Raw genomic sequence first — 26,548 nt, 5'->3', positions numbered from 1 at the left:
TGTACGCCATGACATAATACAAGTGATCAGTTGTTTTAAATGCTGTGAAAAAAGTCGGACTGCCTTGAAGATAGTGGCTTTACTGCTGAAGATATTAGAATAGTCTTGTATGGCATCCGGACGAATTTGGAACCATACAGGCAGCTTTAGTGTAAAAGGAGGAGGCCGGCAACACCACAGAAATTTTATTTATTCTTTATATTTTAAATTAGTACAGCGGACATAACACAAGGACAGTGAGCTACAACTTTCTGTATCTGGTGTTACACATTTCCATTCATTTTCAGATAACCCATCTTCTACCACTTCACAATAACTCATAAGCTGTAAACCTCCCAATGTCCACAAGCAAACTTCAGCATCTGTTCCCTCCTCAGCTGGTTGTTATTCATCTGTGAGCTTTAAAATACTGTTCTTGGAATTTCAGTGTGCCTGGGCTATAAAGGTGGCAGTATGAATTTCTGAGGATTTTGAAATGTTTTCTCCAGATGTGTTTCACCAATATGTCTTATTATTCCTCTGCTCAAAATCCTGTTGCTTCTGAAAAAAAGATTAACCTTAGGCTTTATTCCATGTTAGCTCTGGTTTAATTCTTCATCCTTGTAACCTATCTACATTCTCTGCACTGAAGCCCAAGTGGACCAATTACTATTATGAAACACATGCAGTTTTCTTCTTTAGTCCAAATATCCATAGCATTTTACTGGTCTCTGTTTTATGAAATTTTATTTTACTCCATTGTGCAGAGGAGGTATCAGAATTTAGTTATGTCTATCTAAGGTATTGAAAGAGAAAAATAGCAATTCAGTTGTTGGATAATAAAGGAGGTTGAAGAAGAAGACTATATTTTTCTCCATCTTGTGTGTATAGCATGTGGTACAGTTCTAAGCAGAGTAGACAAATGCTTTTTGATTGACTAGAATTTTTCGTATGCATGAACACAAGGAGTCTTTTCTTTTTGCTTAAATGTGGACTTTAACCGTTTTCTTCAAGTGAAGTTAAGTGACAGAGAAGAAGGAAAAGTGAGACTATAGCCACAATTCTCATATTAATCTGTTTGGTTTATACATTATTTAGTTCCACTTAAATTCCTTTTATCATTGTTTCAGTTTTATTTTGTGACTGAGTAGTTAATATTTAAGCCATTCTGTGAATCTAGAGTGAACTAAAAGTAAACTCTTCTCAGAATTTGAAATTTATAGGTGGGTATATAATAGTGAACATAGATGAGATATTTTTGTATCCTTTTAAAATTTACCATTGTCTTGGAGAAGATATCAGTATACTTGAATTATATTGAGTTAATTTGAGGATCATTCTAGCTTTTAGCAGATTTATCTCATTTTAAGCACTGAGAATAAAGTTTGAGTTACTGGATATGCAGAGTTGCAGAGTCTTTCAGTGATCTTAAGTTAGCAGTATTTTTTATCCTTAAAGACATAAATTTGTTAATGTTCACAGAAACAAACATTTTGGATTCTTCTGATTGATTGTGATAATTTTCAGATCAAGTCAAAATACGATTATAATTGCCTTAAGACCATTGTTATTGATTTCTCTTAAATTTTTTTCTTTTTTTTCTCCCCATTAGGGAGAGGAATCAAATGAGTCTGCAGAATCTAGCAGTAATTGGGAAAAGCAGGAAAGTATTGTATTGAAATTGCAAAAGGAATTTCCCAATTTTGATAAACAGGTGAGTAGTCGTGTATGAAAATTTAATCAGTGTACACCAAGTGTTTTTATTATAAAATAGTGTTAGAGTTCAACCACATAAAAGCTTAGGGTGAGTTTTGCATTCTTCTAATTAAATGTTCTTCTTTTATCAATGTTATAAAGTATTTTCATGCTGTTTATTTATGTTGTTTACCTTGTTTACTATAGTATCTATACTGTATCCCTAAGTGATTAAAAAATAACCGTAATAAAAATTGTGAACTCATAACATGTAAGTCATCTAGAAAGTCATCTGTAACCCTGCCCCATCAAGTAACTGCTTAGTTTTTTTCATGTTCTCATTCTTGAAATTTCTTATAAGAATTTAAAAAGTATTCCATTTCAGTGTCTTAATATTTCATAAGCTTTCTTCTACTTCCCAGATAGTAAGAATATTTTCAGAGTCATTAAAGACTCATGCCACACATGCTGTTGCTAAAAGGCCCTCTGTTTAATCCCATGATCATATATAGAAGCACATATTTATTTAGCATTTAGAGTACATTAACACTTGCATTGACTTATTTGAGTATATATGCTCAGATAGTACATCTACTAAATTCTGATTAGCTGAATGCAAAATCTTGTTGCCATATTGGTTCATTACCTATGTTGAAACTACATGTTTTGAGGTTGGCAGTTTGTAAAAGCCTAGCTGCATATTGAAATTTCATTGTAATTGAGCAAACACTTCTTGATCCTCTAGTGTACACAGTACTTCATAGTGAGAGTTAGAAATGCAATAAAAATGTCAAGTTTTCTTTCCTTTGAAGACTATTGTGTATTTGTGGAGTTGAAATTACACAGAAAGCATTTGTAAAGGAACGTAGAAACAAGTGCAAAATAATCAGATATGAATTCTCTGTTTTCAAGTGATTAACTTATTTTTAAAAGAGCGTAGACATTTTCTGCAAGTTGCTAATTTGAGATTTTTAACAAAAAGATAAATGACTTATTTCTAGGAACTAAGAGAAGTACTCAAGGAACATGAATGGATGTACACAGAAGCTTTAGAATCTCTAAAAGTGTTTGCAGAAGACCAAGGTAATTATTCTGTGTCATAGAAAATACATACTTCTCATTATGGTCTATATTTTGGTGTATAAGAAAATGGTATATAAGAAAACCTATTAGCTGTTAATCAGAGGGTGGGATTGCAAAAGATGTTGAAAGTAATGATGTAAAAACATTCTTTAACAACCAGTTTTTAAATGTTTTGACCTGCCTGTTCTTTATCGTAGTGTAAAACAAAACAATAAATATCTTTCTATTTGTTCAGTCTTTTTTGATAGTTAAGACTACTTTTAAACTGCCATGTTTTATTTAGTGTAAAAGAAACTTTTTAACAACTGTCAGGATGGATCTTGTGATTGGTGGTATCATGTCATTACTGTAATATAGATGTCTTAGCCTATACTTGCACAGATATCAAAAGCACTAGCATCAAAAACTTAAGGATATCATAGGCATGAACGCATTTTGGAGCACTCTTAATTCTAGGAACCAAATGATAGAGGAGAGGTGGTAAGGAAGAGTTGAATCATACATGTTTAGTAACATACCTAAGGAAGAATCAAGTAGACTAGCTCTTCATAATTGCAAAGCCAGTTTTAAAAGCCCAGCATGGTAGCTTAAGGTGTTTCGGATTTTTTTTTTTTTTTTTAATAAATTGTTTTAAAAGAAAGGCTGTACTGCCAATGCTCTTGATGGCACAGAAAATGATTTTCTGTGGCAAAAAGAAAGCCACCAAATCTAAGTTTGAAAAATGAGTCAAAAGAGCCATGTTATGAATGTGAAAAGATTTGAGGAATACTTTAGCCAATTTATTTTGCTAATTTTTTTATAAATGCACACAAAAAAAGGTATGATAATCTGTAAGTCTAATAGCTGAGTAAGTAAAAATTTCTGAATAAAATATTGTATTATAGATTGGTACATGTATTCTCACTGGTACATAAAATAATGGTGTACCTTCATTCACAGGCATCTTAGAATTCTGTAAACTGATAGTAATAAAGTAGTGGGACTTTTTGGTAATACCATATTTGCATTTTTTTTTTTTTTTTTTTTTTTTTTTTGGAGACAGAGTCTCGCTCTGTCACCCAGGCTGGAATGTAATGACACAATCTCGGCTCACTGCAACCTCCACCTCCCGGATGCATGTGATTCTCTGGCCTCAGCCTCCTGAGTAGCTGGGATTACAGGCAAGCAACACCATGCCTGGCTAATTTTTATATTTTTAGTAGAGACGGGGTTTCACCATGTTGGTCAGGCTGGTCTCGAACTCCTGACCTTGTGATCTGCCCGCCTCAGCCTCCCAAAGTGCTGGGATTACAGGCGTGAGCCACCATGCCCAGACTATTTGAATAATTTTTTAAGTAACAATGAAACTTAGAATATTGAAGATAGTATTGGAAAATTATGGATAGTTGAAACATACACACTTTTTATTAGTAAGCTTTATAGTAGTGTAAGCATCGTTCTGCTATATTCAGTGTTGGCATAGTTGAGTGGGGCTGCTAAGAATATCTGAGACATGATACATATATGCAGCTGCCATTTATATTCTCAGGACCTTTGTCAGAAAAGAGAAATTTATATTTAATTCACTTAAAAAACAAGTTATCGCCTGCTTTTGAAACTAATTGTTTAACTTCAAATTCTACTTAAGTATTTTTAAAGTGTATCAAATTTAACAATAAATTGTGGTTGAATTCTTCTGTATTCAAAAGGAATAGGTAAATGTTTTAAGTTTTTATTTGAAATCTTTCTTTATATTTATGTATTTCTAATTTAGTTACTGTTTTGTCTTTTGTATGCAGATATGCAGTATGCATCACAAAGTGAGGTTCCAAATGGAAAAGAAGTTTCTTCAAGAAGTCAAAATTACCCTAAAAATGCAACTAAAACAAAACTAAAACAGAAATTTTCAATGAAAGCACAAAATGGCTTTAACAAGAAACGTAAAAAAAATGTATTTAATCCAAAGAGAGTTGTTGAAGACTCTGAATATGATTCAGGTTCTGATGTCGGTAGTTCATTAGATGAGGACTATAGTAGTGGTGAAGAAGTGATGGAGGATGGCTATAAAGGTAAAATTCTTCACTTCCTTCAAGATGCTTCAATTGGTGAACTTACTTTGATTCCTCAGTGTTCTCAGAAGAAGGCTCAGAAGATAACAGAGCTCCGGCCCTTTAATAGTTGGGAGACTCTGGTAAGGCTTTATTCTTTTTTTCCCCTGTATGTGTGTGTGTATTTAATTCACAGTACCGGTTATAGTCAAGTTGTCTTCAGCCCAGGGAAGCATAGATGGGTGGCCTTATCCTGTGTAAAGTCAAACATTACTTTCATGGTAAGCCAATAGTATTTCAAATAGTGTCATATGACCTAATTTTGAATGAATTAAGGGGTGATTTTCCTGAAAAAACCCAAGCTGATTGGCTGGGAATACTGTCACTCATTCTTTTGCATAGAAACTTGGTTCATTTCACTGCAGAAGAAGAAATTAGAGCTTACATTTAGGAAGGAGTTGTTTGCTAGCCTGTTCTGATCTGTTACTGCTGAGACACCATGCAGAAAGCAAGAATGTGGCAGAAATTTTACTACAACTACTTGAAGAGCAATAGCAACGGCCAGGGGAGCTCCATGATTCAAAATGCCAGCCTAAGTGTTTATGCTTCACCACAAAAGAAGCAATTGTTTATTTTCTTTTTTTCTTCTAAAAGTGACAGCTCAATCTCTAACATGTTTTTCTTGGTTAAACAACGCGGCCATTTTATGGAGTGTAGCAGGCTGCAGCGTTTTTAATTGGAAAGATAGAAAAATTTCTGGAAGCCTAGAATTCAAGCGTTAGGTGAAGGGAAGGCATAAGCACTGGTAAGTACACTTTGCATGATCATTTTCTGGAATTTGACTTTCTATAAACAGGTTTTATCCAGAATACCTGCATTTTGAGTTTTATGAATACCAATAGTCATCAAATCTTATTCATACAGATAAATATAAGGACTCTTAAATTTTGCTTCAACTCTTGTGTGGGCTTTTATGGCAGGAATTATATATAGGCCTGTTGTAAAAGCAATATGGATGATTTTTTACAGCTTTAAAAGATGCAGCAACTCTTGATGCTTTATAAAATTTTTTAGGAAGTTTTATTCCCTAAATTAGGGAGCAAAGTTGCTTTTGTGATTAATTTTATACTTGTAACACATCTAAATGAGCATTAAATCCCTTGATAAGTGTCTCGAAGTGGCAGTAGGGGAGAGTCCCTGAACAATGGTTGTAAATGCATTTTTTAAAATTAAAATATTTGAGAAAGACAGAAACAACATTAATAATATTCCGTAGCTTTAAAAAATAATAATAAAACCATTCGTTTTGCCTGAAGCCTTTGCTTTTCCAGAGAACATCTGTCAAAGCAGGCCCTTTCAAAACTTGTTTGACTTTGCCTGAGTGATTTATTTGTTAAAGTATTTGCTGAAGGGCTTTCTTGTTCTTCTTTTCTTCCTTTTCTTCTTTCTTTTAATCTTTAATGGTCTCCTATGTTGTTGCAGAATTGGGTTGCTCAGGCTTGTTGGGATTCTAATTTATTTAATAAGATATGCAATTATCTGCACTAGTTTGTTTAGTTGCTGTAACTACTTGCCCTCATATCTTATAGTAAAAGTAAATTATACAATTTTACCAGAGGTATATGTGCCAGATGTTTTTAAAAAATATTCACAACTTAACATGTAGAAATCTTATTTCCCCTACTAATTAATCAGCAGAGTTTAAATTAGTCTTGACATGAATTTGGAGATTATGCATTACTTGCTTAAACCTCCTAACATCTTGCCCCTTTCTAAAAGTTGAACATAAGGACTATATTGTTTGTTTTAACCATCCGTCCAAATGGGAAATATTTTATGTAACAGTCTAAACGTATCTGAAAAGTAAACTTTCTACGTGAATTCAGTGAGTACAGTGTTTGCCATCCTTAGCAAAGTAGGTGAATGAGCTTTTTCAAATTAATAGTGTAAATTAGCAAGTAAATATGTATATGCTTTAAATTTTAATTTGCTTAGAACTTTGAGCTTCTACTTTAAAAATCTTTAGAATTTTAAATATGACTTATAGGGTACTTTTTTAGCCCAAACCCTACCCTAGAGCAGATTTAATATCTTAATAAAATTATCAAAACAAAAGTCAATATTATGAATATTTTAGTTAAAAGCTATATAATTTGCTTCTTCCCTGTTAATCAGTGAGGTTTGATAATGTACCTCTAAACAACTTCAAAAGGAAACAAAAGCCAAAAAAATTGTTTTGTGTTGGTAGCTGCCATATTTAGAAATTTCTATGAGAATTCGTTGAGGTTTTAATCATATTGCTCAGTCATATTTTAGTGAAAATTACAAGATATTAAATATATTAAGAACAACCTGCTAACAACTAGTCTTCTCTTTTCTTGAAATCATTGTTTAATCTTATTTAGTCTTAAGAATTGGAGAATTTCTATTTACAGACTGTGAAATTCATAAATATTTCATTAAAAAATGCATACTTGAGCCCATGAATAAAGTATATATATACAATAGTAATTTTTGTTAAAAGTGAGGTTTCTTTACCATTGGTGATTATTAAATGATTAAATGTAATTAGTATTTCATTGTCTTATAAAAGTAATTTGAATGTGAAAATTATGTTAGTTGTGCCTTTTAAAACAACGTTTGAAAAGTTGTAGATCATTGGGTTGTTTTCAAGATAGTAGACATATAAATGTAATATAAGTGTAATAGATATGATATATAAAATGTAAGTATAATATACTTATTAATATCACCTACTTGGTAATCTAATTACAGTAATTTTAAATCTAGAGGTTACTACCTTTCTATACTATTATGACTTATTTGTCAGATAATTAATGCCTTTTGAAACTAAAACACTCCAGATATTCTAGTCACCCTCATTTTACATAAGGAAAGTTTGATTTTTTTTAAAAGTATATTACCTAAGAAGATATTTATGCTTGCAGCTTTATACATTTTTTTCTATGAGTCAAAATTTAAATATTGTTTTTAAATTTTTCTTCATGATTTTTTCCATTTTACTTACAATTTTTCTGCATGACAACAGTAATGTAGGTGCCCATTGTGAGAAAACCTCATCATTAAATCAAGTAGGCTTCAGAAATATAGCAAGCCAAAAATGTCATTAGTTTAAAAACTTGTACTGTTATTGTGTTAAAATTGGAATTTTTATTGCCAAATCTCACACAGTTGATGGCATCCGTTCACCATCCACTTACTGGATTTTTGTCTAGCCTTGCACACAGTAGGGTAGGGAATATTATTATGTCTGTGAAAAATCTAACTGTGTTGCATCTTTATATGTTAATCAGATTAGTAATATTTTTATGCTGACCAATGCAACATGCATCAGTAACTCAACCTGAAAACTTTTATATATACATCTAATTTGTTAAGATTTAGATCAGTGTAGATCCACTCTTCCTTGGCTAATAACCAAGCAGCTCAGGTTTAGTTCATGTCAAACACTATACTCCTCATTGTATTACTCTCATCTACTAGACTGTGGAGTTTCGTTTTTGGTTTTTGTTTTGTTTTGTTTTGAGACAGAGTTTCGCTCTTGTCGCTCAGGCTGGAGTGCAATGGCATGATCTCAGCTCACTGCAACTTCCACCTCCCAGGTTTAAGCATTTCTGCTGCCTCAGCCTCCCTAGTAGCTGGGATTACAGGTGCCCGCCACCACGCCTGGCTGATTTTTGTATTTGTAGTAGAGATGGAGTTTCACCATGTTGGCCGGGCTGGGCTGGAACTGCTGACCTCAGATGATCCACCTGTTGTGGCCTCTCCAAGTGCTGGGATTACAGGCGTGAGCCACCACACCCGACCCTTTGCTTTGTTTTAACTGGTGATTTCTGTAAAATACTTGGCCTAAATTGGCCACTTAATGCATGGTAATAGGTATTTCTTCTTTCTGGATAAGGTGGCACCAGTGAATTTATTTGTAAGATTACTATATATTCAGGCTTTGTTTTAATTTGTGTAAGTTTGATAATTGTATTAAAACTACAAGTGCATTTTGAGTACTTTGTAGGTTGCTGCCAGGTATTTAAAATAATGAATAAGCTTAGGACTCTGTCCTCAGGGCTGTCTTTTGGTAAGTGGGGATTTAATAATTTGAAAATTAAATCTACTTTTAAACGGTTTCTCCCTTCCCATGGAAATTCAAAAATATCTGTGCAGTAAGAGTGACACACTGTGGCAAGAGAGGGATACTTCAGATGCTGACTGTTTTTGAAAGAAAAAAGTCCTTTGAATAGTCACTCGAGGTTTTAAAGAAGAGATCATGATCAGGGCCATATTGATGAGTTTTTTTCATGTAATTATTTAGAAAGTAGCAGTTAGCTTTTTTATTTTCTTCCTTCTGAAAAGAGATTTATCATTTTTTGAAAACGATTTGTTTTACCTAAAATTGAAAACAGTATTTGTGGAAATGAAAAAGTAAAGTTTACCCCAAATTCTACCAAAGATACCCACCATTTAAGATGTTTTGAGCATCATCTATTTATGTATACATTTGTATACTTCATACCACGTAAGCAGAATCATCTTTTCTGTGCTTTTCAATAACTTCAGATTTACTATTAGATCCCACATTTATAGGGTACTTTGTATTTCTTAAATCTATTTTGGGGGAAAGTTAAGTAACTTACAGGATTAAGTGATTTTTGTGTTCCGAAAACAGTAACATGGTGGCAGCAGTGTTCTTACACCTTTCCTTAAGAGAGAGGCTCTCTTTCCCCCTCCCCAAATTAATGAAGATATTAACTATTGGATTTCTTTACTTTCTGTTAATGTTTATACTTTTATTATTTTCACATACACTTAGATTAACAAATAATTCTATAGGCTTGTTCTCCCCCCCCAAAAAATCTATATCCACCCTTTTCCCCAGCCTGTTGCCCACGGTGCAGATAACTTCTTTCATGACTTTTTGTCTGATTGTTCTGATCACCTCCATATCTTTATGTAATATAATTATAATGCACTTTTTGTCGTTTTGTCTAAAATGACGTTAAGTTGATTGATAATTTATCTACTCAACTTAACGTTATAGACAATAGGATTTAGCTCTCACTGTCTACCTCACTTCACATACCCATTTTCTGTTCCCCAGTTCTATTAATATATGTTAACATGGTGATTTTGAAGATCATTTTTAGTGTCTGCATTGTTAAGACTATGCAGATTCCTTTCATAGATGAACCATATAGTATACTACATGTTTTTTTTTCTCTCATTTTTTTTTCTAGTTATTATTTGTCTTGGTTTTTCTGTTTATTTTCTTATATACTTGTCATTATGTCAACTCTAAAATCTTTTCCAGTTGCCTACATTTCCTGTCAGATTTTTTTTTCTTTTCCTTTTTCTTTTTCTTTTTTCAGACAGTCTCGCTCTATCACCCAGGCTAGAGTGCAGTGATGAGATCTCAGCTCACTGCAATCTCCGCCTCCCAGGTTCAAGCGATTCTCCTGCCTCACCTTGCTGAGTGGTTGGGATTACAGACGTCTACCACCATGTTTGGCTAATTTTTGTGTTTTTAGTAGAAACGGAGTTTCACCATGTTGGCCAGGCTGGTCTCGAACTCCTGACCTCAAGTGATCCTCTCAACCTCCACCTCCCAGGGTGCTGGGATTACAGGCATGAGCCACTGCACCTGGGCCTGAGATTTTAGACACCTCTGGTAATCTGTCAGTTTCATCTTTTTTAGAAAATCAGGAATTTTATCACCTGCTCCAATTTGGACTAGTTACACTGTAGGCCAGCTTATCAGTTGTGGCCTTAGGATTTCATTTTCCTGACATCCTGGAGAATCCTTTTGTCTCTCTCATTTTGAATCTCTTGTTTCTGAATTCAGTGCATGCCACTTTTTTTATTCCATTGGTTTTTTAAGTGCGTACTAGATGGTAGGTGAATAATACAGTGAAGCTAGATTACCTGATTTTGAATTCATGTCTGCCATTTTCTAACAGCTTACATATCTGTAAGCAAACATCTGTAAATGGGGTGTAATTATAGTGCCTACCTGTGGGAAAGTCTAAAAATGAAATGCCATCAGTTGCCTGACTCTTTAAAAACATTAGCTGCAGATATTCACAATAATTTGCACTGCAAATGTCGTATATATTATTAATGAAATGCTGAGAAACTGTTGTTTTCTGTTTGTCCACTAAGTTCTAGCCGTATTGAATCGAACTTTTTAAAAGTATTTACCTCTCCGTGTGCTTCTGGCACATATCTTCAAAGCATAACTATTGTGAATAAAATTACACATTTATAACCACTGTGAATTAGCTACATATTTAATTACTCAGAACTGTCCATGAGAAATACTATAGAAATTATTTACCATGTGGTGTATTTTATACAAATTCATTATAATCAGTGAAAGATTAAGTAAGTCTGTATGTTTGTTTGTTTGTTTGTTTTTGAGACAGGGTCTCTATCACCCAGACTGGAGTGCAGTGGCGTCTTGGCTCATGGCAGCCTCTGACTCCCAGGCTCAAGCCATCGTCCCACCTCAGCCTCCTGCGTAGCTGGGACCACAGGCACATGCCACCACACCTGGCTAATTTTTGCATTTTTGGTAGAGACAGAGTTCTGCCATGTTGCCAGGGTGGTCTTGAAATCCTGGGCTCAAACCATACTCCTGCCTTGGCCTCCCAACATGCTGGGATTAGATGAGCCACCGCACCTGGCCAGTTTATTGTTTTTTGTCAGTTAAAACTTACACTTTCCTTTTTGAAATTATTTCTTCCTTGGCTTCTCTGATACCACATCCTACATTTCTTCTTGCTTTGTCTATTTTAAAACGCTTTTAAATGTTGATGTTCTTCAGGGTTTTGCTCTCAGTCTTCTAATCTTGAATTTCATGTGCTTTTCCTTAGGTAATCTCATCAGCATCTTTGACTTTGATGGTCACCTGTGTGGCATCTTTTTCTCCAGCTTATATCTCCTCCCTAAGATACAGATCTTTATTTAACCACTGGCTCTCTCTCCAAAATTTGGTAGCTATTCCAACTTTAATATATCCAGAAAGAGACTTCCCTTGCCAACTTGGTAAATTTTAATCTCAATAGATGGTACTACTAATCTGTTAGCGTTGAAGCCAGAAGTCTGGGAGTTAGGCTTAACTCTTTTCACTCATCTCCCTACACTTAATGGATTCTACCTCCTAAAGATCATAAATCTATCAGTTTCTCTGTGTCCAACACAGGCCACTATTGTCTCTCAACTCAAAGCCACCTTAATAGTTTTTTGCTCTCAAACCTCCTTCACATTACTCTCATAGAGTTCTTTCTAAACAGGAACTCTCTAAAACCCTTCAGTAGCCTTTTGATGCCCGTAAGTTCAGTTTAGAACTCATCAACGTGATTCATACCCTTACTGCCTTCCTGTTCAGACTTGTCTGTTGTTTCTCTAGGTTCTGACATGTGAATTTATCTTTCCATTAAAACAGTTCTTTTATTATTTCTGGCTTCTTACTCCATAAGGAATTCCTAGGTCTTAGATTTTATTAGTCTTTTTGTGATGAGTGCCTATGAACTTTTGTTATTTCCCTTGTTTATACCAGTGGTTATGCTTGAAATTGTTAACTTGTGTTTCCCAACGATCATAGACCACAAGGACAGGGGCTGTGTCTGTCTCCCAGATAATTCAACAGTTAGAGTAATTTCTGTTTAAAAAAAAAAAAAAAGAAGAACTTAATAAATGGTAGTTGGTTACAGAAAAAAAAGTTTATTTTGAACTTTTAAGGTCTTAAATTATTTTATTTAGGGAGGTACTAGTTACAGTGAAAAGAGCATGGACTTTTTCTCTTACCCAGCTTTATGATGTTAGAAATTGAATCTTAGTTTTTTCATCTAGATTTGGTAGACTACAATTGGTGGTAGTTATGAGGATTTAATGAGTTACTGAATAAAAGGTATCTAATAGTTCCTAGCACCTAAATGGCACATAATGTATGTTCATTCCTTATTTTCTGATTAATTTGTTGGGGTTCTCTCACATATACATATATTACACACACATACTACAATCAGCATGAGATTGGTTTTTTGGCCTCTAATTTTTGGTTGCATTGAAAAATAAAAGTATTTTAGCTAAAAGTTCTGGTAGAACCTCCTTAAGACACTGATTCTTATCTATACTGCTGCTTATGTATAGATCTTTCCCCTGAAAAGCACAAAGTAGGGGGAGTGGGAGATCACATTGTGATTATGAATGTTGTCCCTGTGGAAAATGTAGAGTAGTGTGCAAATAAACCTAGTATTTTACAGTGCCATTTTTGAAGTGCTAAGAATAGATTGGATATTTTGTATATTTCCAAGTTATTCTGGGATAAATATGGAAAATGTATATTGTTATAAACTGTGTTTTATTAAATTATCTTAGTATATCCCTAAAGCACTTAATTACTATTGCTTGAGCTTTTCACTCAACTTAGAAATACTGTGATTACTTACAGTTGTTAATGTGATTCTTGTTATAACTTGGAAAAATATGCTAAATAGGATGACATGAATAAAAATCATGTGTGGTATTTTCCTAATAGATGGTTTTATTTTAGTTTCCTGTATTTAGTTCTGGCTTATGGAATTTTCATTTTTGCCCCAGATATTTCAGATCGCTTTTGGGCTTTCTCATCCTTTCCACGAAAAATATTTTTTGTCATGTTTTTTAGGATATACATTTTCAGCTATCTATCTGAAAAATTCTAATTCTGATATAGCTTTTACATATGAAATATTCAGTGCCTCCTTTTGAAAAATAAATACAACTGTGTTTTGAAAGAAGTTCTGTGAGTTCACAGAGAACTGTTTGTAGTGTTATGTTGAAACTAGTTTTTAAAAACCTTATCTAATTATTGAATTGGTCATAGTTAACTTTTGATTCATGTAATATCTCTGCATGTAATAGTCTCTGGTTAGAAGTAAAATATCAAGTGACAAATAATTGGAGTTTTGAAAACTTGAAGGGCTACACTGATGATAGATGTGGAAAAATATCTTTTAAGAAGATTAATCTTAATATGTAATAGTCATAGGAAATGACACATAGAGGTGAGAGATCAGATTTGCAGTGACTAAATTTGATACTATTACCTTTGGTATTAGGGAAAAGTGAATTTAAGGTTTTGAAATGTTTTTAAAACCTTCACAGGAGATAGTAACAATTACTTGCTAGCGTTTCTCCTATAAGAGATTAGCTGCCAGGGTCAAAGTAACGAGTTTGGGATTATGCATTTTTTGAGGTAAGATGTATTTTATTTTAACATAATGAGTTTGATATGTGACAGTAGAATATAAAAGTGAAACATGTAGCAGTGCAAATATAAACATGAAGAATCAGATTCTCTTAGTAGTTAACTATAAGCTCATTAAGTAAAGGTTTAAATTATCAGGCTTGTTTTCCTCATACAGAAATCAGGATTGCCTTTCTCTTTCCTAGATCTGAACTATTCAATTATTTTTCTTTTTATGCCATAGTTCACAAAGATGTCCAAAACTAATGGCTTATCAGAAGATTTGATATGGCATTGTAAAACACTGATCCAAGAAAGAGATGTAGTTATAAGGCTTATGAACAAATGTGAAGACATTTCAAATAAATTGACCAAACAAGTTACTATGCTTACTGGAAATGGAGGTGGATGGAACATAGAACAACCTTCCATTCTAAACCAAAGGTAATCTTTGTTGAATATATTTATTCATATTTTATCTCAATTGTATAAAATATCTGAACTTACTTATTTCTGTATCATGCCTAGAAAGTGATATGGCAACTAGTGGTGGGAGAGAATCCCCAGATTTTCTGTAATGGCACATAAGTGGACTATGAACTGTTTTTCATTCATTTCCCCCACCCCCAAGTAGGGCATTTTATTCTATCATATCATTATAAATTAAAGGGGGGGATGGTATGATGCTCTATGACCAGTGTCTTTTTTTGCCTGATAGCAGATAATTGTTTATATAATCACAGAAAATGAAAAAGTGGTTTTAGCTATTCCTATATACAAATTTGATGTCCTAAAAAAATGTCAGCTGCTTAATTGCATCAGCGTAAAAATTGCTTTCCTATCCCATTTTCTTTTTAATCATAAATAAAATGAAATGATATCCCTTACTGTGATGAAATGTTTTAAATGCTTTGATAAGGCCAGCTTTTTAAATCTCCTTTTGGGGTAGAAATACATTAGTAAGAGGAAGGACAGATACTTTGATTAAATAGACCATATAAGTCTACATGTTTCCCCAGTTTGCTACTTTCAATAAAATACTTGCCAGAATTCATGCAAAAAAAAAAAAAATACCGTCTAGTGGCCAGTACATATTAAAATGGTTTTTGTAATTGTGATCACCCACATTTTGCATGTTGTTGGTGGATTGGGGTGGGGGAAATTGTGTTGAATTTCCTTTAAAAGTTTGTATATTTTTAAGTAATTTGGAGACTCAGAACTGTTTAGAATACTTCCCTTTTTAAAAAAATAATATAAAACTGTTAATAGTATGATGGTTATAGTGGCAAAACCATGGAAACAAATGGAGTTCCTAAAATTAGGGAATAATTGAAATGAATTATGGTATAGCCATACTTTGCAATGTTACACAACTTTCAAAATGAGTTACATCTGTTCAGAGTATTTCTGATAGTTAAGATTAGCAGTAGGATCTCATTAAAATTAATTGCCTTAGTTGCTGATTTTATTTACTTCTGATATTTTTCTAAGTTAATGATCAAAGCATATTTGCTGATCATTGGTTAATAATTTAAAATCAAGGTATGGAAAAAAAAACAAGATGATTACTGGCCTTTAATAGTAAGCTACAATCTTTTCTGTGCCCTTCTAGGGTGCTATGGGATGATGTAGGGAAACGTGATGCAGTTCCCACAAAGAAGCTCTTTTCTCTGTTGCATAGAAAGAACTATATCAGCAAATTTCATCTCCTAAAAGTGTAGTTGGAGCTGCTGCTTCTTGTTCTCCAGCATTGGATATGGGGAGTTCTTCACTCTACAAGACTTACCCAGTTGAGTCTACTTTATCATAATTTGGATTTTTAAAAATCAAGTGCTTTATTGCATCACTTAAAAAATTTCTCTCTCAAAACCACATTCACAAAGTCCTGTTACTTGTAAATAGTTTGATCAGGTAATAAACTATCCTCCATTAGACTGAGGATTTTTTAAATGAAATACTTAATAGATGAGAAAAATAGTTGTTTTTTTTAAGTGCTTGTTGGATCTTATCCAAAGTACAACTTCTAAAACCTGTATAGATAGTCTCTTTAGAGTTTATTTAAGTGCACTTTTAGGGGTTACAATTTGTTATCTTAATTTTTGTTCTTCATCCAGGATAAGAGTTGCATAAGCAATTTTTACTTGGTGTACTGGCCAGGCATTGTGGGTACTTAGTATGTACACATTTAAAGTTGTTTCCTTGCTTTAGTAAAGGATTTATTAGGACAGGGGAAAATATTAGACTACCCTGATGAATAACCTATCATGCTTGCATTTTTCTCTAAACAGAACATATTCTTCATAACAAAGTTTACTTTGCTACAGACTGTTGCAAATTTATGTGAATTGTAAAAGAAAGTTTGCCTTTTAGAAACATAGATATTCCAGAATTTCTCGTGAAAAATAAAATCTCTGTAGGGAAAAGTTAAAGTTTTCATATGTACTTCAAAAGCATTACATTCATAATCTTTATTTTAAAATGTCAAAATTTAAATTGCTTAAAATAGTGAGGGAAAAGAAAAAAATCCTTAGTATTTCTCCTGTTTTATTCTTACTATAAACGTAGCCATCTCTAAAACTCTAGTTAATTAATCCATAATTTATCAGCTTTAAACTAAAAAGATTTTTCACATGTTCAAAATACAATATATTTAATCATGTGTGTCTTGCCTTTTGAGCTAAATCTGCCAAGGTTCTTCTGATCTTGTTCATCCTGAACTTGAGAGCATGGTTCCTACCCTGTTCTTACACAGGAGCTCTGAGACCATTTGACAGTGATGCGAATGCAAATTAACACTGCAGATGTGGTTTCACTAACTCAAAAGTAGTAGGATGTAAATGTTTTAGTTTGAACATTTTTCTGTCAGTACGAACATGTTGTGGTAGTATTTGCAGCAGCCATGTCATACTTACAGGACATAAACTTTTGGTTGGACAGCATCCCTAACCTGTTTTCTATGAACTACTTTAAACAAGTCTCTCTAGCTCTGTATTTCTTTATTTTAAACTCAAATTTAGCACATCATATGTACTCCTGTTATTTCTATTTTATGCCTTTCTCACCTTTAAAAATAATTTTGAAACTAGTTTCTCTGGCAGATTTAAACCCAGTTGAATTTTCAGACTGTGAGGAAATCATAGTAACGCTAGAGGGAATTGTGTTCGTTTTTTCCCCTAACAAAACAATAACTTCAAAATAGCCTGTTGCCTCATTTTCTTTCATCATCTCAGAAAATCTTTAAATCACTTTTTTCCTTAGTGAGAGATAAAAAATCTTCAGTTTAGAGATATTTTAGTACTCTGTTGAGAAGAAAGCACTTATTCAGAAGACCTGAGCAAATCCTTTTGTTCTTACCAGTAAATTGGTGGTTCAGATTTATATTCAGTCATGAAAATTCTTAGAAAACTGTGAAGCGTCGAAATAAATGGGAAGTATGATTATATAGCATCTAAATAATAGAATCAACTAGAAAAGAATATAGGTATCCTATTTTTAAATGTTATAATAAATGGATTCAGAGTCTATCAAAATTACATTTTCTTTAGTCCTTTCACATGCTGAGAAAGGATCTGGAATTGGCAGCAGTTCCATGATAGTAAGCAACAAAGCTACTTGTAATTTAGACAAATCTAACAGAACAGCAAACATATATATACATTAATACTTTATATTTTTATAACATATTTCAATATAATAAAACCTTTTCATTTCCTGATCAAAACACCTTACCATCATTTCTTTGTGATTTTGAATAAAGCAATTTTATTTAAATTTTAAAAATCCATGTAGTAGTTTTTTAGATTTCATCATTTTTTAAAATTTCATGTTATAGTGAGTATTTTGACTCATTATAAATAGACTCTTTTCTCAATATATGTTGGTGATGAAGAATTTCAGTAATTTTTGTTTATTAAGATTTTTCGTGGCCATTTGTGATAGGTCATATGTTGAGATGGCATGTGTGTCCTCGGCTGCATTTATAAGTGATGTATTCTGATCAAATTTCATTAGTCGTAAATTGTGAGCCTTATGTGAATAGGATGACTAAAGCATTGGGAAGGATGCATTAAAATAATGGAGAACTCAGTGTTGTGTTGACTGTAGGATGGGTGGGTCAGGATGAAAGATAATTTTTTCATTTCTGCTATTTACTGGTTAAGTGCTGAGCTCTGGATCACGCCTGGATTGGATACTGACACTACCATTGAAGATACAGATTTGGTTAGCTGCATGAGCTTGAGCAGGTTATTTAACTTCTGTGAGCCCCAGTGAACTTCTCATCTGTAAAATGCAGATAATTAATATTTCCTATTTTTAATATGGATTAAATGAAATAATAATGTGTATAAAGCCCATAGCATAGTCTGAAATATGGTAAATATTCCAGTTTTAGCATTTACTCTCACCGTTATAATGGAAAGAATTCTTTTGGACCTGGAAATTAAAATATCGATGATAACATGTTATATTTATTATACTTTTATAGTAGTAGCATAGAAATTACATTGATTGGGAAAGCAAAAGACTTTTTATAAAAATTCAGCAAAAGAATTTAAAGACCTTTGAAATACTGCTTTTTCTCCTACCTATACTTTTAATTGTATTAAATGAGAAATGTTTTATAAGTTGCATACCCCACAGTTAAAACATAGATTCTGATTTAAGGTGGACATCATTCAAACTACCTGTTCTTCACTCAGTTCTAATTATGTCTTGATTTTAGAGTTTGATCTTTTAACAGTGTATTATACTATAGCTATGTCCAGACCCTTCCCTGTGTGCAAACAGGATATATGCAAGAGGAAATTAAGGGGACAGGATACAAGCTGGAGAATGGGAGGCATGGCCTTGTCCTATGTTTTCGCATTAATGCAAGGTGTTCTAGTGAATATGAGAATAGGTTTTGGAGTGAGATCGGCATCCTGATTTAAAACCTTAGCCTTAACACTTTCTAGCTATGCAACCTCAGGCAAATTAAGTTTTTTTAATCTGTTAAAGTGATTTTAGTAACTACTTTATGGGATTTTTAAAGGGTTAAATGAGGTGATGTTTGAAAAATGATATCTGTGCCTATGTATAATAGATGTTCAATAAATGGTAACTGTTAATAGTTTTTAACCATTCGAACTATTGTTGTCATTCCTTTCTTTTTTTTTTTTTTTGTTTTTTTGATAATTGAGACAGGGTCTGGATCTGTCACCCAGGCTGAAGTGCAGTGGCATGATCTCAGCTCACTATAACTTCTGCCTCCTGGGCTCAGGCTCAAGTGATCCTTCCACCTCAGTCTCTCCTAAGTAGCTAATTAGCTGGGACTACAAGCATACATCACCACACCCGACTAATTTTTTTTGTATTTTTGGTAGAGACAGCGTTTTGTCATGTTGCCCAGGCTGATCTCGAACTCCTGAGCTCAAGCAATCTGCCCACCACAGCCTCGCAAAATGCTGGGATTACGGGCATGAGCCACTGTTTTCATTCCTTATAACTCTGCCATATTACCTTCCAAACAATTCATTCTCAGGGATTAGTCTGTTTTTGTGTTTCCAAATTAAATAAGGTTTTTGACACTTGCATGCTACTTTCTACTCACTGATGTTCACTGTCCTTAAAACATCAGTGAACATCAGTGAGTAGAAAGTAGCATGCAAGTATCAAATAATTTTGCTAAACATGTGCTGTGTACATTTGTACATAGTATGCACATAATACACACATACATGCGTGCTCCAGAATTATACATACCACTGATATTAGGAGTGATTGGCACACATTCAGAAAGTGTTTATTAAACCTGCCTGGCCAAAGTAGCAAATTATGTTTATGTTTTTTTTGTCTAATACTTTTAAGTTTTTTAATGTGCTAAAAATCAAATCAACACAATTCAATTTTCTAGTGTAAATACTAGCTTAGTAATATATTATCATACTTAATATTCTAATCATTTATGGAATTAATTTGGAGGTACTGTATTATGACCAAATATGGAAATGCTTGATTTTTCTTGCCAGAAGAAATAAATAAGAATAGAGAGTAAAGTTTGGGAAGATCTGAAAAATCATTTATGTCTTGGGTTCATTTTTTTAAGTAGATGTACATTGCGTCTAACAGTTAAAAGGTAAGATTAGACCTAGGCATTTTAGTTTTTATGTGCGTTGTAATAACTGATAGAAAACTAATAGAAATATAAATGTGTAATATTTGGTAACTCTCTCTTTACCAGTTTGTCACTCAAGCCCTATCAGAAGGTTGGTTTGAATTGGCTGGCATTGGTACATAAACATGGACTTAATGGCATTTTGGCAGATGAAATGGTAAGTGTACTTTATTTCTAGGATTTGTTGTTCAAAATGTCATTAAAAGGTATTCTTGCTGTCATTTAAACAAGAAATTTTTTCTTGCTACTGTAGTTAACTCCTGCCACCTCAGTATCTTATGTTTTATCTCATCTTTGTTTTTGATATAGTTCTACCCTCCTAACTCCTCCCCAAGATGAAGATAGATTTATTGTCTTTCTGATTATCAAATTAGTAAATACATGTTACAAACATAAAAATACAAATTAAAAAATCAAAATCAAAGTCACCTATCATTCCACCACTTTAACAAGAACTAGTTTGGTGTCTTCTTTTCTAGATACTACCTTCTGCAGATGTTGTGTATGTACATGTGTATGCACATACATATGTGTAATATATGTGCTTTTTCTACAGCTGCCTTTAAAATTTTAACTTAGATCCCTGTCCTTGTCAATGAATAAATCCACATATATATCAGCGACATCATATCAGCTGTTTTATTTTTCTTAGTGGTCTCTCCGGGTCTCTGTTCTTTCTCAAATCACATTTCCTTAAAGCTAAGCTCACTAAGTTTGTTATAGCCAGTAGTCCAGGTGTTGTCATGTGGAAACTTGACCTTTAATCTAACATCTCTATTCCTTTAGCCATACTTTTTTGAAGTATATGTTTAAGATGTTCAGCAAAGAAAATGTTACACTATGTGTTGGATTCCTAAAATAAAAATTAATACAGATAATGATATTTGTTCCCTGTTTAGCCTCTAGAAAAGTAATCTGTAGCATTGTAAGATATTTTCCCATACATATTTCATACTGTCATTGAAACAAAAATAACTGTTTATCTAATAGAAAAGTGAATAATATACACAGGATTTCAAAATAATTACAGAAATTACAGAATATATAGCATTTCAGCTGTGACTGCACTTGGAAATCAGACCTGGGTTTGGGGTCCCCAACTTTGCCTTTCAGGAGCTATCTGATCCTTGCCAATTGACCTAATCTCAAAACTAATAATAAAATATAGATAGTTTTTATCATAAGATTGCATTTACTATCAAATGAGGTATATATTATGTGAAACTATTTTTGTAACCTGCAAAGCGCAACACAATATTTATAAGTTGATGGCTTAGTCAGCTAGCATTGCCATAACAAAATACCATAGACTGAGTGGCTTAAACAACAGAAATTTGTTCTTCACAATCCTGGAGATGGACAGTCCAAGATCAATGTATTTATTGGTAGCTTGGATTTCTCCTGAGTCCTCTCTTTGACTTGAAGACAGCCACTTTCTTACTCTGTCCTTATGTGGTTCTTTCTGTGTATATACACATGCCTGGTATTTCTTCTTACAAGGACAGTCATATTGAGTTCAGGCCCCACACTTATGAACTCATTTAGCCTTAATTTCCCCCTGAAAAGCCCTATCTCTAAATACAGTGACATTGGGGGTTATGACTTCAACATATGTATTGTCTGTCAGTGGCAAGGAGGTAGACATAATTCAGTCCACAACAGTTGGGTAGCATTCAGTTCCCCTGAGGAGCTGTATCTCCTAAGTAGCTTTTTAAAACCGGTATTTTAATGATGTCTAATTTAGTTGCAGTAAAATATACAAATGTACAGTTTAGTGACTTTTTACATATATGTACACCCATGTGACTAACTACCCAGAGCAACTTTTCCATCATCCCAGAAAGTTTCTCATGCTTTTTTCCAGTTGTTGCTGCTACCACTATTCTTATACCTATTGCCATGGAATTTTTTCTGGTTATACAGTATATGCAGTATACTGTATACTATTTGTTTTTGGTTCATTTGGTGCAACATAATGTTACTGAGGTCCATCTATGTTCTTACGTGTATCGGTAGTTTGTTTGTTTTTGTTTTTGTTTTTTTTTAATTGCCATGTGGGATGGTAGTCCATGGTATAAATACACTGCAATTTGTTGATCTTCTTCTGTTGGATATGGGTATTTAGGTTATTTCTTTTCTTTTTTCTTTTCTTTTCTTTTGTTCTTTCTTTCTTTCTTCTTTCTTTTTAGGCAGGGACTTGCTCTGTCGCCCAGGCTGGAGTGCAGTGGCGCGCTCTCAGCTCACTGCAGCCTCGACCTCTTGAGCTTAGGCAATCCATCCACCTCAGTACTCCCGAGTATCTGGGGTCACAGACATTCACCACCATGCCTGGCTAATTTTGTAATTTTTGTAGAGATGGAGTTTTGCCATGTTGCCCAGGCTTGTCTCGAACTCCTGGGCTCAAGTGATCCACCCTCCTCAGCCTCCCCAAGTTCTGGGATTACAGGCACGCACCACGGCACCCAACCTGTTTTGGTTATTTCCAGTGTTTGGCTATTACGATAAAACTATGAACATTCTACCCAAGTCCTTTTGCCGACATTAGCTCTCGTATCTCATAATTATATTCTTAAGGGTAGAATTGCAGGGATAGATTAGGCATATGTTTCCTCCATTTAGTCATGGGACATTGCCCTCAAACCATTCAATGGATATTAAACATTCAGTGTGTATAAGCAATAACCAGAATTATATCCTTTCCTTGCAATGCAAAAAGTCTTCCATATTAATGTGTATTGTATATGAACTAGCAATGAAGATCTGTCCATCCTGCTCAGTAAAGTAAGTTATAGCCTCATTTGGAGATTATGATCAATTCTGTCATTTGAGAACTAAGAACGTAGTAGAAATTCCTTTAGAGTTTCATTATGGGAAATCAAGTCAATACAGCATAGAAGTATTGCTTTTTCTTTTGTATTTTTATGTATTTATTTTTTGTTTGTTTTAAAATTTTATATATTGTCTTTTAAACTTTTTAGGGCCTAGGAAAAACTATTCAAGCCATTGCATTTCTGGCATACCTCTATCAGGAGGGTAATAATGGTCCTCATTTGATCGTTGTTCCAGCTTCAACTATAGGTTTGTAATACTGGAGACAACTGTATTTAACGTTATCATGTTTCATATAGGTAGAAGAGAGTGTGTGTAAAGGTGTGTGTCGGAGGGGTGCTGTGGTTTCAGTTGCATGACTGAAACAAAAGTTTGTAGAGATGAATATTAATTTTATGGTCTCCTTATACTTTTCTGCTTTGTTTATATATATGTTTGATTATATTGGCAGTCTTTTAAAAAGAAAATAACTCAAATGTAAGTCAGTTTTAAATTATAGACCAAGTGCCATTTATATTGGTTTCATAATACTTTTAGTTACTTTTTAAAATGACTAAGAGAAAATGGGCACTTGTAAATGTAAAATTAAACATTTATTGGATGAAGGTATGTAATTCCTACTCATATAACTGTTCCATTCTTTCTCAATTTGTTGGATGCAGAAGTTAGAGAATATTTGCACATGTGAATGTAACAAAACCCCTTCTCTTTAAATTGGAGTTTAATAATCAACTGTAAATATATTTGGTCCTCTACCCTTCATTTTGATACCTCACAAAACTTCAAGATCATTTTACATAAGTTTCATAAGGAGTAATATTGTAAAGGGTCTGTGATAAAAGCAATCATCATGGTATTTATATTTTAATTTTTAATTTTTATTTATTTTTTTTAAGACAGTCTCGCTCTGTCACCCAGGCTGGAGTGTAGTGGCACAATCTTGGCTCACTGCAACCTCTGCCTCCCGGATTCTCGTGCCTCAGCCTCCCAAGTAGCTGGGATTACAGGCGCCCACCACCATGCCTGGCTAATTTTGTATTTTAGTGGAGTTGGGGTTTCACCATGTTGGCCAGGCTAGTCTCAAACTCCTGACCTCAGGTGATCCACCCACCTCAGCTTCCCAAAGTGTTGAGATTACAAGCGTGAGCCACCTTGCCCGGCCAGTATTTGCATTTTATAAAAGACTAATTTCTAAGTAGCACTTGTCAAAGTTTAGTGTTCATTTAACCGTGTGAACATATCCTATTGTAGCAGATGCAAATAATATTTCTTCTGTTCCATAGATAACTGGTTAAGGGAAGTTAATTTATGGTGCCCTACTTTGAAGGTGCTCTGTTACTATGGTAAGAATATGTCATTCTGCTTTTAACTTTGGAAATTAAAAATAAAGTACAGCACAATAAATACAGTCAAAATGTGTTCATTGTTTTTAAACTCTAGGTTCTCAAGAAGAACGTAAACAAATTAGATTTAACATTCATAGTAGATATGAAGATTACAATGTAATTGTGACCACGTAAGTATTGAGAAATTTGGGGAGGGTGGATATTTATGCAGCTCCCAAATTTAAAAAAGAAATTGTAGTAGTACTGTGTAGGAAAGTTTATGCTGTTAACTGTAATACAAAAGTAATAGAGTGACTTATGTTGAGGTGTAACACTGGTATACGAAGCTTTTGTAGTACATCACCTCATTAATGGTAACTATAAAAAGGTTTTGCCTACTTACTGAAAAAAGTCGTCTTGTAGTAGTAGTTTCTCAGTAAGCTTAATATTACGCTCAGTAAGCGTAAAATTTGAGATATCCCACCAAAATTATTTATATTTTTAACTTACAAATAAGTATCAATAATAAACACAATGAAATTCATGTTCTCAGTGAAAAATTTGAGTTAGGGCAGAAATAAAAATGAAAAATAAAACCTTGGATAAGTTGACTACTACTTGGTAATAATTGTTTGATGTAAATATCTTGCACAGAACTTAATGCTCTTGTGTCCCATTTATGATTTGATTTATTTATAGTTCTATTTTAACTGTAGTTATTATTTCTCACTACTGGCTTCTTGTGTAGGAGTCTGTCCTTAAAAAATTCATGCAGAATTTTGTTTTTTCTTAATAAAACAGGCTCCATATGTAGTCTCAAGCTGCTAGCTATTAACTATTATTTATTGGATCTACTCTGCTAGTTTAATAAAATATTATTAGGTTTTAAAGAGAAACATGTTTTAGCTTCATGTTCTTTTTCGTGCTTATTAAAGTATAACACTTCGTGGAGCAGATTACTTATAAATTATACCCAAATTGACCTCCTCCCAGGTATGTAGAAGTTGTCCGATTGTAACATTAACATTTTCTTTTTTTTTTTTTTTCTTTGAGACCAAGTCTTGCTCTGTCACCCAGGGTAGAGTGCAGTGGCATGATCTCAGCTCACTGCAACTTCCGCCTCCCAGGTTCACGCCATTCTCCTGCCTCAGACTCCCGAGTAGCTGGGACTACAGGCACCCACCACCATGCCTAGCTAATTTTTTATATTTTTAGTAGAGACGGGGTTTTATCATATTAGCCCGGATGGTCTCATTCTCCTGACCTCGTGATCCACCCACCTCAGCCTCCCAAAGTGCTGCGATTACAGGCCTGAGCCACTGCTCCCGGCCTTTTAACATTTTTTTTCAGTTATGTATTGCAGCTTTCATAACTTGGTTACAATGTACATCAATAATTATTAAATACAAATACATCAGTATTTATTTGAGTATCACCGTGTCTAGTGCTGTGCTTTAAGTACTGGCTGTTAGAAATGCGTGAATAAAAAATGATTTTATAAGACATTAAATCTCACTAGACTCCAAGCTCTTAAAAGTATAACTTTAGAGATGTTTTTTCTTTTGGTGACAGATATAACTGTGCGATCAGCAGTTCTGATGACCGTAGTCTGTTTCGACGACTGAAACTTAATTATGCAATTTTTGATGAGGGCCATATGCTGAAGAATATGGGCTCCATTCGCTACCAGCACCTTATGACAATTAATGTAAGAGAATGTTTGTAAAGTTTTCCAAATTACCATAAAATTTTAGATTACATAATATATGTAGTATTCTTTATTAGCAGAATATGTATTACGTAATTATGTAGTATTCTGTGTTAGCAAGTTTTTTCTGTAAAAGGGAAGATAATAAATATTTCACACTTTATAGACTAGATGGCCTCTGTCACATATTCTTTGATTTTGTTTTTTAACAATCCTTTAAAAACTGAAAAAAAATTCTTAGGTCATAATTTACCTGTTCTATATGTTAAACTTTATAAATAATCTTTCATCACCTCATAAAGGTGATACGAGGACACAAGTTACCTACTTATAAGACCAGTGGTTGTCGTATTCATTGCTATTGATATTAGCAGACATCAATTATCTAAATTACTAATCGTTTATCACAGAATGTTGTTATTAATATTGGTTATAATTTATCTCTCCTCCCTTTACCTTTCACTGGGGAGGGTAGACATGAAAGGAGTGGCTCTTTAAGAAAAA

At 33.6% G+C, this 26,548-nt stretch overlaps 1 protein-coding gene across 4 annotated transcripts in view; it reads left to right on the top strand.

The window, feature by feature from the left end:
• Positions 1–26,548, top strand: part of SMARCAD1 (SWI/SNF-related, matrix-associated actin-dependent regulator of chromatin, subfamily a, containing DEAD/H box 1) — a 78,691-nt gene that overhangs the window by 38,391 nt on the left and 13,752 nt on the right. For all 4 annotated transcript variants that reach the window (XR_007726006.1, XM_050792460.1, XM_050792459.1 and 1 more), the window contains exons 7-15: positions 1,592–1,693; positions 2,676–2,757; positions 4,536–4,927; positions 14,273–14,472; positions 20,249–20,339; positions 23,161–23,260; positions 24,295–24,354; positions 24,452–24,527; positions 25,909–26,044. Coding sequence is in view for 3 of the 4 variants with exons in the window: in XM_050792460.1 (XP_050648417.1) it covers positions 1,592–1,693; positions 2,676–2,757; positions 4,536–4,927; positions 14,273–14,472; positions 20,249–20,339; positions 23,161–23,260; positions 24,295–24,354; positions 24,452–24,527; positions 25,909–26,044 (1,239 nt within the window). In the remaining variant the exon portion in view is untranslated. The remainder of the gene's footprint in view (positions 1–1,591; positions 1,694–2,675; positions 2,758–4,535; positions 4,928–14,272; positions 14,473–20,248; positions 20,340–23,160; positions 23,261–24,294; positions 24,355–24,451; positions 24,528–25,908; positions 26,045–26,548) is intronic.

This window comes from Macaca thibetana, chromosome 5 (genome assembly GCF_024542745.1).
Source record: "Macaca thibetana thibetana isolate TM-01 chromosome 5, ASM2454274v1, whole genome shotgun sequence".
Taxonomy (NCBI): domain Eukaryota; kingdom Metazoa; phylum Chordata; class Mammalia; order Primates; family Cercopithecidae; genus Macaca; species Macaca thibetana.
Note: the sequence above shows the minus strand (reverse complement) of the source record. Positions and strands in the feature narration are given on the sequence as shown.